Source organism: Trematomus bernacchii, unplaced genomic scaffold (genome assembly GCF_902827165.1).
Source record: "Trematomus bernacchii unplaced genomic scaffold, fTreBer1.1, whole genome shotgun sequence".
Classification (NCBI taxonomy): domain Eukaryota; kingdom Metazoa; phylum Chordata; class Actinopteri; order Perciformes; family Nototheniidae; genus Trematomus; species Trematomus bernacchii.
In genome coordinates this window covers 1,017,204-1,029,524 of record NW_022987973.1, presented here as the reverse complement: position 1 = coordinate 1,029,524, position 12,321 = coordinate 1,017,204, and the positions used below count along the sequence as shown (strand labels likewise).

At 39.7% G+C, this 12,321-nt stretch overlaps 1 protein-coding gene across 2 annotated transcripts in view; it reads left to right on the top strand.

The window, feature by feature from the left end:
• LOC117471811 (protein unc-13 homolog C) overlaps positions 1-12,321 on the top strand; it is a 108,129-nt gene that overhangs the window by 55,934 nt on the left and 39,874 nt on the right. For both annotated transcript variants that reach the window (XM_034117045.1, XM_034117044.1), the window contains 4 exons: positions 853-942; positions 1,880-2,008; positions 8,007-8,140; positions 10,418-10,503. In XM_034117045.1, the coding sequence (XP_033972936.1) occupies positions 853-942; positions 1,880-2,008; positions 8,007-8,140; positions 10,418-10,503 (439 nt within the window). The remainder of the gene's footprint in view (positions 1-852; positions 943-1,879; positions 2,009-8,006; positions 8,141-10,417; positions 10,504-12,321) is intronic.

The following is a 12,321-nucleotide window of genomic DNA, read 5'->3' as shown; positions in this document are numbered from 1 at the left end:
TTAGACATGCAATAAATAAAGGAAATGCTAGTGATGTTGCTCTCTGGGTCCATAGATGCAGAAGATAACCGGAAGATCCGATTAAATATATTCTCCATAGTCTGTCCATTTTGGCTTCATGCGCCACTGAACACTTTCATAGCAATAAACGTGGTCCTGCCTCCGTGCTGTATCCAGCTCTCTTCCATGTCCATTAACAGCCCATCCACATGTTTTCCCCTCCATTGGCTCTTTTTAAGGCCACTGTCCAAGTTGTGTTGAGCAATTATTCTTCAAAACTCCGCTTCTTTGTAAAGTGGTCAGCTTGAATCATTTATCAACTCAGTAAGATGCTGCTCACGTGCAAAAGATGTCAGGCGAGTTTTGTTTCTGCTGATCAGCCATGATGTCGGACAGACCTTTTTTCTGTGCCGTCGAGCCTTGAGACTGCTGAACCCGGCTCTATTTCCTAAATCTCTTTTGTGCATTTATTGACAAGGTAAAGGAGTAGTAGACAACGAGTACAAAATGTATTTGAGCAACGAGAAAGAAGGAGAAGTAGGATAATGCATGTGGCAGCGAGGCCATCCAGGACGTCAGAGCTTTATGCGCTCCCGTCACGCTGCTCTGCACTGCCTGATGACTTCATGGCCCCGAAATAGAGGATTTCATCAGCAGAGACCTCCCTTGTCCACTAAACGATTAGACCGACAGTCATTTCGGTATGATTACTGGGCGTTGCACTCTAATCAATTTCAATGTTTTGGGCTAAGCGCTGTGATGTGTTGGGTGAAGGGGTTTGTGACGTTAAAATGCTGCTTTCAACGAGATGTCTCCTCGTGTTAATTTCATTTTTATGTTTTCTCACTACAGGATAATTTCCCTGCAGGAAACCCAGAGCGTCTCCAAGATCTGAAGTCCACTGTTGATCTGCTGACCAGCATCACCTTCTTCAGGATGAAGGTAGCTGTGTGTAGGCAGAGAGAAATGGAAAGAAACATAAACAATATCATAAATAATGATGGAGCACACCACTAAAAAAATATAATCTTTGAAGATGTAATGTTTTATCACAGAAATGCCTCGCCCCCTGAATAAGCGAAAACGGCACTTTCAGCCCTCGTCATGGCTGTGAAATCTGACAGAATGAAGTCATAAACATAAACATCTGATTGATTTTAGGCACCTTTCATTTAGGCCAAATCGATTCCAAATCATAATTCCTGGAAACCTGTCCCTCCTAACACCAGTGACCATTCAAACCCAAATGATTTATTGCTGCACAATTTCTTGACTTCAGGCTGGTGGGGTCATGTTTGTGTAACGTGTGTTGACCTGCATACTGCTGGAAGCCTCTGTGTTTATAACGCTTCCTGTTTCCTCCCCCTCTCCCTCTCCCTCTCCACCAACACTACGTCTTGACTGCTATCTATAGGAAGAGCTTGGCTCTATTCAGCTCTCTTTTGCCTGGAATGGGGGGGTAGTGCTAGTTCACCGAGGCATAGCTAAGATGGCAGCTATGAGCAAAGGAATGAAATCTGTCACTTTAGGTTACCAATGCTTTCACTCTGCCATTGTATACGCACAGCTGCTCACACATCGGAGCTACAGTGTGACTATACTTCACACACACCTAAATGTCTGGCCACATGTCAATTATGATATACATAATGGATGTAAGAAGGTTGCCCTTTTTCCACAAGGAAGCGATAATGTTTCACGTACGTGTAATCTGATATAATTACTTTATCACTTCACTGATGGAACAACATAAAAATTCATTCAAGACAGTAAATGTCATCATCTATAGTTACTGGGTAATTTTAATATCATCTGCTTTGATACTGAAAAACATTGAAATCATGTGTGTGTATTTGCTCGTGTGTTTGTGTGTGTGCAGGTTCAAGAGCTCCAGAGTCCGCCCAGAGCCAGCATGGTGGTGAAGGACTGCGTGAAGGCGTGTCTGGACTCTACATACAAATACATTTTTGATAACTGTCATGAACTCTACAACCAACTCCTTGACCAGGTAAACAGCTTTCAGATCATTTTCACTTCCACTGCTTATCAATTAATTCAGGCTCATCCACATATTTAGTTGTGCTTGGTGATTCACTGCCAAAGACCTGTCAAAAATGATGACATTAACGACAACAACATATGGATATGCCTTTTCATAATTGTTGCTGACTTCGATATTGCCCGTGGTGTTTACGTGATTGCTTGTTGACATACGAATGTCAACAACATTTTGCCAGCATCATGCCAGAGTGACAGCAGGGATTTCCTTAGCATGATATAGCTTAGGCATTGCATATTTTGGTTGAGTCCATTTTAGTTATTGTTTTGATTGTGCGGTCTTTTACCAATTCCAAATTCCAATATCTAAATGTTTCTAAGAAGTTTAAGTATATTGCTCTTTAAAATAATGTACTTGAATTTGTATGTAATGATATACTTATTATATAAGTGGTATCGCATGGACTCAAAATGACTATAATATATTTTATCAAAACTATTTCTGGGAAAATCAATTGTCCAACAATAGATAGTTATTGTGCTAATTTAGAGCTCTGTTTTCCTTACATTCAATCTTGCAGATGTAATGATGCACAAATTAAAAAAACATTTGACCTCAATACTCAATGAGTATTCTCTTGGACTTAGTTGCCGCTTGTGCTGTGGCCATGGCCTGTTGTGAATGGTTCGATGGCTCGGTCTCCAGTATTGAGATGTGTAATACACCAGCCATGCCCGCACTAGCGAAGTAAACATTTGGGTGCAAAGGCTAACACAAGCAGAGAAAGAGCTGCCCCAGCATGCCTTTGGCAGTTTAGCAAATAATATTGAATTATTTATAACCGCCATTTTGTAATAGTATGTGTGTCACTTCTTTCAGCTCTTTTGAGTTAATCAGTGCTGACTGTTATGTAAAAGTCGTTTTTTAGTATGGGATTTGTGTTTCGGCTGTTCAGCTTTAGTGTTCTTTTGTTTATTGTTGTTATGGTTGATGTTTTTGTTGCTTCCCTGGGCTTGAAAGCCATAACCCAACCCACTACTGCCCCATCCAAAGCAAAAACAATCTACAAGCTGTTACTAAAACAATGTTATTTCTAACAAGAGGATTTTTTATTTTATGGATGGTTCAGAATAATAAGATATAGGCCTTTCTGTTTATTGTTATTGTAAGTTTGTTTGGTTTTATTTTCTGAATGTCTTACAATGTAACAAGAGAATTACGATGGAAAGTGAAAATAAGACATTGGCTATCCAGTGTGCCGTTAAACATTAAACAACAGAAGCATACATCTAGCACTTACAGAAAATGCAAATAGCAGTGTAAAAATAGAGTTTAATCAAGCTAACTTTAATGAAGGCAGCTGACAGCATACCTGCTCTGCTGACTTATGTAATCACATTTAATCTACAAACTAGCATCTCAGCATCTGGTAATTAGCCAAGCTGATGGGCAACGCTAACTAGATAACTGACTCCTAATGGGTCTTAATGAAAAACCTACCTGCACCAATGCAAACAAAGAAATGTTTAAGCTTGGTGATGTAGGCTAATAAAGTAGCAGAATACCTAAAACACCCAAAGGCTGCCTTTAATTACCGGCAGACCTTTAAAAGTCATTCATATTGAATATAGTTATTACTTCAGGGCCTCTCCTGAAAATCCAGGTAAACAACCATTTGTTACATTTTGTGCTGACAGAACATCTTGATATTCCAGCATGACTGGCATCAATTAGACTCTATGTATTGCTGTAAAAGCAGAACATTAAAAGTGTTTATTGTTAACTTAAAGTTTCAACCATCTAAGAAAGAGAGAGCTTGCCATGAAGAGACATATAACAGCATCAGGCTTTTTACATCTATTTTGGCTCCAGATGGATAATACATGAGCAAAAATATAAGTTGGAACATGGACGATATAAATAAACTAGCATGAGAGTATGCTGCCATACTGCGTCCTCGTGTAATAATGTATCACTTGCGTACCACGAGCAGCTTCAGGCATGTTTCCAGATAAAGAACTCACTTAATTACATTTTCATGAAACATGGCATCACCCATTCTTAAGTAAGGGCATGCTTCTCTGAACACATTGACATTGCTATGGGATTGAGTTTACATGCTTTGGCCTTTCCGGGTTAAATAATCAGGCAACAGGCGGTCCCACCTTTTTATTTCACGGTTTACTTCCCAAGGAGAATGGTCCCCACCTCAGAATATAATGTATTTAAGATAATGGGTGCAGCCCGCTCAAAAGTTGAATAATAAGCTTCCTTTGTTCAAACAGCCTGAAGCTTTGTAAGCAATTACCAAACCAGGAGAGATAGACCGTTTCACTAATTACATCGTCGTCCACCACAGTTCCACAACTGGCAGCCTCTCCATCAATGTTTCGTACACGGCAGAAGAAAAAGACATCAGCTTCCCCCTAAAGCATATCTCACTGTGAATTCAAATGATTATGTTCACATACACTAGGTAGCCTTTGACTCAGCGGTTAGAAAACAATTCACACCCCAATTCTCCGGTCGCTAACAATGACTGAGTGTGGCGACACAATCCATGACACGATGGTCAGGCAGGCAGGGAAATATCCCAGCCACTATGAGGCATATTGCGTGACATAACACAGCTCTCTGCTTCGGTCTGTTCGTAAAGTGGATGAGGGACGGAGGGGTGAGGGGAATGTAGCTTAACAGTTTCCTAAATGTTGGCAGAAAAAGAGCAAGACTACGGGGAAATACCCTGTGAATGAATGTGGATTTGCAAGGATAGTTCACAGACCAGAAATGCTAAGTAGCTTGCACTTGCGTCTATGAAAAATGCTCATGTATATGCACACATGAATGCATTATGCAAATGTCCATGCTTAAGTAGGCAGATGAATAGAAGCAATCTGTTTATGAAGAGGGGGGCTGCTGTTTGTTGACAGGTATGCAAAAGAAAGGGATCTACTTTGTGAGAGGAGCTACTCCTCCACTTGTTACTGAGCAGGCAATTCAAATTGATTTGATAAGTCTCCCTCTTATCGCCATGATCACATATTTGCGCACAATACCCATCTGGTTGATGACTGCGTTTGAAGAGCATGCTGTTTGTCTTCAGAATATGTGCCTTTGAGTAAATCCTTTCATACAATTCTTGAGCAAACAACCTTTTTATCTCTGGGCCTTTAAATACAGCTTCAGTTCGCCGCACAGCTCTTTCTCTTGGGATTTTTCCATTCTCCAAGAACATCCTTCAATCAGAGATTTGTGTCACATTGTGAGAATTGATGAGCCAGTTGTATGGTAATGCTGATTTCTCCCACACAGGGACTGAAAGTGCTAAACAATAACCATAAAGCACTAGCTACCCTCTAGAGGAGTGATGCATTTCTATGAATATTTCTGCTAGTGCCCCCTCCACATGCACCATTCACTGGGATTAGTGAGTTCAGGACAGTATTCACCTCCTAGTACAACTGAGAGTGAAGCCCATGGGTATGTTGTGGGCTGTAAAAAGACAGCAAGACACTTAATCACCTTTAACAATGTGTGTGTACCTACTTGAGGTGAATACAGATGAGCTATGGGAGTCTACACTACATTTTCGCTCGCTGCATATCGCTTTCAATTTAGTAGGGATGACACAACCTTCAATGTCCTTCATATGCATACAGCCATGCACGCGCACACGCACAAGGATACACCCATCGACAGATTTTTGCATAGTCAAGTGACCTCCTGCAGGGATATTTGTTTTATTATCACATGGCTCCAATTAACCAGAAATGTACCTTGTTGCATTTATTAGCATATCTCCCCTTAATGTAGCAGTCCTTTATAAGAAGTGTTACCTCTTCCAAGTAAGCATCGCATCGTCATTTCATTAACGATGAGTTCAGCGCCGAAATTGATTGTTTAATTGATCTTAACTCATAAATCGCTCATTCGCAACAAGACACTTGTTAACCTCTCAATGTTTTGAATTGTGTGATTGATGGAACAAGCAGATCTATCTCGAGTGATGCTTGCCTTAATTTATGATCACACTAACTGATGTTTCCACCAGTTTTACTAATGCATAGATGTTTACTCAATCAAGGTTAACATGCGTTTAGCTTAAATTCCCAACACAGCCTTTGATTACGTTACATATGGAGCTCCCTTTTGCCTCCACTTTGGAAACTGGTTCATGTTTCATGTGTTGATACATAGCAAGCATGGGAATGCAATGCAAATGACAAATTCATGAGCTTTGATCAATATGATGGATCCAGTCATGTTATTCATCTGTTTTCCTGACGATGGCACACACGAGGATGGATTTTACTTTTGCAAACCCAAACACAAATGATTAAAGCAGTGAACCCTGGGCTCACACAATCTACTGTCGCAGAATCAGCTGTAAGCCGTATTTGTCTTTCTTGTTGCAGTGAGATTAAATTGTGTCGTACTTCCAGCTGCAATGTGTGCCTTGCATCATAGGATATTTAAGACTACAATCAACGTCATCTGATACAAGTTGATCATGGTAGGAACTGACTAGGTTTTAAGGATTGAATCAATGGTAAATTGACTCATGTTGCATTTCAATATCTCAAGCTCTCGCTACAGCGTCTGCTCTCAGTGCTGCAACAAAGTCAATAGGCCTAAGGTTGGTAAATAATTCAACCTAAATTATTCAATAACTGATTGGAACATGTTTCATTTTTAACACAATTTCCTTTTACCAGCATTCATCAAGTAAACATTTTGCTTTAGAGTTACATACACAAATGAGAAAATGTGTATTGCATCCTCTTGGGAGGGTTTGTCAAAGAGGGTATGTAGATCACATTATAACCTATGACTGTGGACTGTGGGTACACAGCCTCCCAAGAGAATGCAATACACATTTTCTCATTTTTATGTAATTGTCAGTGTGCATAAGTGCATGTTTTTATGTGTGTGTGTGTATGAAACAGAGCTGCCAGTAAGCTCTGTGTTTTGTGTGTGCACGACCTAGCCTGTATTCTGCAGAACCTGTTAGTGTCAGAGCGAGAGACTGACAGTAACTTGCTGACTGCAGATCAGTATGGTTACACTCAGTGTGGGGTGAGCAGATGGCAGGGTCAGGGAAAGATTTCATATTTAACACCCATCACCCCAGGACAGCCACGGAGATTTCTGCCACACACTTTGACGCACACCCACACAAACACACTACTGATGGATGATTACACTTTTCAAACTGAAATGCTCAACATTCCAGTCCTGGTAAATCCTGTTGTTTTGGGTGTATCTGTTCCGGTACAGTTAAACAAACAAAGCTTTTCAGATGGCTTCCTGTGTCCGCTGTTTCTTTTTCTGTTACTCTATAAAAATAAAATAAAATAAAACTCTAAATGGTAATGCTCGATTACATGCACTTTGTATTTTCTGTGTATCACTTATAAGTGTGGCAGTCATTTTAATCTAATGAGGGAATGGAAGCATACTAACAAATTAATATGAATGAATCACAGAATCAAAATATATGACCAATTAACATAAGGATTAAAAAAACTGCTTTGATTTCATGAAATAACATTTGTAATCTGGTGTTATGATTAAGGCTTATTTGTATAGTTTGTATTGTCCTTACACTGTCAACATCTAACATAATACTAACTTATTTAGTTCAGTTTAAATGAACTGCAAGTACATTATCACTTTCATAAAGATGTCATACAGAGATAATATAATGATATGCAATATATATTCAAGTGTTAAAAAGTATGTTACTACTTTCATATTTGTCTGGCTTCCTCTTTTTGATCCCTGTCTATTTCTGCTGAATCCAAAAATGTTAATGGTCTCATATCTGCAACACATTATGATATGATGTTGCTCTATTGTCAGATCAAGTGTGACATGTATTTAGCATTACAGCAACTCCATTGGCAATGCCAGAAAGAAACCAGGAAACAGACATTTACCATAACACTGAAGACAATATTTCAAAACAGTTTTCAGTCTCCCACCATCTTTCTTTTCTCCTCTGCAGAGCCGGAAGCAGGACATCCCCCGAGAGGAGCAGGGTCCGTCTATAAAGAACCTGGACTTCTGGCCAAAACTCATCACTCTCATGGTGTCTGTGATCGATGAGGACCGGACAGCTTACACCCCAGTCATTAACCAGTATGTACTCCTTTATTATGCTTCTTATCAAGCAATGAGCACTTCATTCGTTACTATGCCAGGTTATGGTCGTTAGCTGTTTGGTTTTTCTCATTACTCATGCATTGCTGATCATCGTGTTAACTATTTACATATTACCATTTATCCTCTATTTAAATTCAGAGGTATAAATGACCTTACTGAAAACTCTCCTAAAATGCAGGCGGAGTTTTCACTGCTCTCTCTTAAGCTTCATTTCATAGGGTTTAATCTCAACCATTCGTGACAAAATGGTCGATGATTTGTTTGGCTTGAAAGGAGGTTTGAAAGGAAGTATCAGTGTAAAAGTGTTTGATGTGGAAATACTCTAAGATGAATAAATACAAAATGTGTGTGCCTTTAATAAGGCTCAATTGATTAAATATGCACTGATTTGTTCAATATTTATATAATTCCTTACTGTATTTATTTGGTTGAGTTAGAGGCAAATCGGGCTTGAAGGAAAACAAAGAAAAACCATCCCTGTAGATTTAAAAAAAAATGTATTTACTGCTTGTGGAGACATGAATGAGCGCAGTGTTGCGCAATAAGGCTGTGAGGCAGCCAGAGAAGCCAACCGTAAGGAATGCTTTGTTTTATGGTGAGCCATAATATGGATGGATAAAATGGGATTGCTGTGTTGCGGAGTTATATAAGAGATGAAGGATTTGTTTTTTAGAAAAGGGGGATAGAGGTCTGGTTGCGGTGTTGGTGTTGAGGGGGTGTTTGTGTTTGCTTCCTTCCTGGCGGAGCTCACATTAGAAGAAATAAGATGAAACATATTATTCTCTCTTCGTCTCGCTCACACATACATCCCCTCATTCTCGCCTTCCCTTCTTCTTGTTCTCCTTCCTCTCGATTTACGATGCTTATTAACACTCTGTGTATGCCCTGAGCCTTCTCTCCTACACTGTCTAATGATAGATTTGCAATATTCATGCCCATTTCCTCCACATTCCCCTGGTCAAGTTACAGAGTGACAGCATTCCCTTTGCCTTTTCCCAATAAACCCAGGAGTGGACTTGCTGCCTTTAAATAATGGGAGCTGCTGCCCGAGGGAAAACTGTTCATATGTGACTCTGTTTGTGACCATGAGGATGTTTACTTGGGACTGTAGCCTAGATATCTTTTAGACAATAGACTGATCTACAGAATTTGTTTTCTGATTAGGAATATACAATTAGATGCTGCAGTTGTTCTTTGAAATGTAAAGGATAAGAAGCTTTAGAGATTACTCTCATGAATACTCATCAGGCGGATGTAAACAAGAGCTGCAGATGTTACATTTCTGCTATTATGATGTGTGTCTCCCCCACCCACAGCGCACTATGTGTGTGTGGAAGATAACAACGGAAATCACAGGAGTTGAGAAAAATATTTTGAGAGTGATAGAGATGAAAAGGGGAGCAATTGTTTCTGGAGAGTCTTTTTTTTCTGTCCAATTGCCAATGGGAGCTTACATCTTCCTTCCCTCCATAAATGGATGTGTGTGTGTGTGTGTGTGTGAGTGTGTGAGTGTGTGTGTGTGTGTGTGTGTGTGTGTGTGTGTGTGTGTGTGTGTGTGTGTGTGTGTGTGTGTGTGAGTGTGTGAGTGTGTGTGTGTGTGTGTGTGTGTGTGTGTGTGTGTGTGTGTGTGTGTGTGTGTGTGTGTGTGTGTGTGTGTGTGTGTGTGTGTGTGTGTGTGTGTTTGCATTCATGCTTCGGCATTATACTTGTTGTCCAGTCTGAGCGGATGATCACTGTTTCATTTCAAAGATTGTCGGTTAAATATGATTTCTTGTTGTACACAGAATGGTCTCTGGCAAAAGTAAAACACTTCCTGATAATCACCTCTCTCAGGCCGTGCCCTGTCATCTTTAAATGTCCTCCCATCACTGTCGGAGGATACGGATAATTAAACCATTGACACCTCACATTCCAACTTTGACTGAAAAATCCATATGCATTCAAAATAGCAGATTACTTTGCAGATAGGTTGCCGCCCTTTCCCTCACTGTCCCTTATCTTATGCTTTGTCACTTCCTCCTACACTCTTTCCAATCTTAAAGCCCGCGCATGCATCTCGATCTCTCCCAAATTCAACCAGGTTTTCAAATAATGGGGGATTATTAGATTATGAGATTCCCCAACCATGTCTCGAAGCACATCTGGTATAGTGGTTTGTTAGAGATTCAGGCTGGGCCGAGCCATCAGGCCGCCCAGCGGAGCGTGTCATTATAGGGAAATGAGTCTGATTGGAATCCGCTTCTATTCCACCAGGTTTCCGCAGGAGCTGAACGCCGGCAAGACCAGCGCCGAGATCATGTGGAGCCTCTTCGCCCTGGATATGAAGTATGCAATGGAAGGTAAGTAATGCTGCAGATCACACAATTATCTCTTGCTCGAGGGAATGTGTGTGTGTGTGTGTGTGTGTAAGAGAGTAAATGAGAGCTGAGGATAAAAGTGTTGCTGAAGAATGATAGGTCTCACTTTGCATCCTAGTGAATGTGGAGCTGCGTGTTAGGTGTTCTCTCATTAGCAGTTCATTCCAATGTATTCCCACTAAGGAATAGCTTTTACTGTGCCGCACGTCTGTTTATCCGAGTGCTGTTGTTTATCAGCTGCCTCTGGTCAGCTCTAATGAGTATCTGCATTACACAGCGCGGATTTCACTTTATTGATCATTATAGAGAAACTGTGTCTTTTTTAAATCAAGATAAACAATTGATTCATGGTTTAATCGAAACAAGTTGCCTAGTCTTGTGTAAAGGTGTGCGTCTGCGTGTGGTCATAAAGAAAAGGAAAACACAAATAAACAAAGTCAATAGAATCCAAACCGCCATGGTGGTATATCAGATAGTGCATTTGCAATTCCCACTGTGTCATAAATCAACCATTTCTTCCATTTCCTCACAAATACATTTTCTCTCACTCCAACCTGAAGGGTCATTACACCAATTCCTTGTTATTTCCTTCTTGCGTGTGATCAATGTGTGTGGTGCACTTCTGCATTCCCACATATCAGGCACTATGATTGCTAGGGCAAGAAGCTGTAAGCAGGGCAATATGTTGCGATATTTTCACATCACATCTTTTGAAAACTCTGTTTGTCAGAAATGATTCAGTATCACAAAACACAAAATGTGTATCTATATTTTCTCCTGATGATCGTTGTGAAACAGTTTGAAATGAAGTAGGAGCTTATGTGTGTCCATCCAAACTCCCTCCAACTTCTTACATGTGTGGAGTTGTGTTGCTTTGCATTGATCAATGTGTCTGTTTTAATTTCCATGTTGAGTTCACTCCCCATTCAGCCTTAATGTTCATAGTAGAGAAGGATGTACAGTTTCTTAGAGTTTGGTATAGCACTGACTGAGATTGTTTTGAAACTTGCATCAGCACATCAATAAATCATTTTAAGGTTTTTTAGGTGTGTATTTTCTTTACAAAGTAATTCCACAAGTGTAGTAAAAAAAAAAAAAAAAAATGTAAGTGTTCTAATCCATATCTCTGTTTTTACTCTTCGTAGTTTTACAGATTGCTTCCTCTCCTAATGTCCTCTCCTAATTTCTTTAGTTGTGTTCACTAAATCCAGCTCTACAGTCTCACTTGCCTTTCTAATTAGTATTGTTTAATTAAATGAAACCGAATATTCAGTGTGTTGTAACTGATCAGAGTCAACCTTTAAATTATTCAAGGGACATTTACAATTTACACAGTTTGCAATTACAGGGTCTCAGCATTATGTATTAATGTATGGGACCTATACCCATTATACGCTCTATTGGGCAGCTAAGTAGGTAAACAGGTTAAGTCAAACAGTGCAAAACTGTTTCCTCAGCATAAACATCGCAGCCATTTCAAACGTAAGTACTCAACTTATTATATAACATTGTTACATAATGCAGTTAGTAAATAAGAAGCATTGCCCTTAGTGTTCAGGATAAAGGCATAACAAATGCATTTTTCACCATATGAAAGGAGTGATTTACAGTCTGTAATCTAGCACCAGCCAAATAATCAATCAACTTCCTCCACTATCACTAATTACTCAAGTGTGTAAATCCGTCATCTCATAGCAGCCATATGGGGCACAGTTTGAACAGTAAATGTGCTGCAAAATGTTTTATTTTTCACATTTAGGATTCTTGTAGTCTTCAATAGTGTATAATACATTTTGTCAA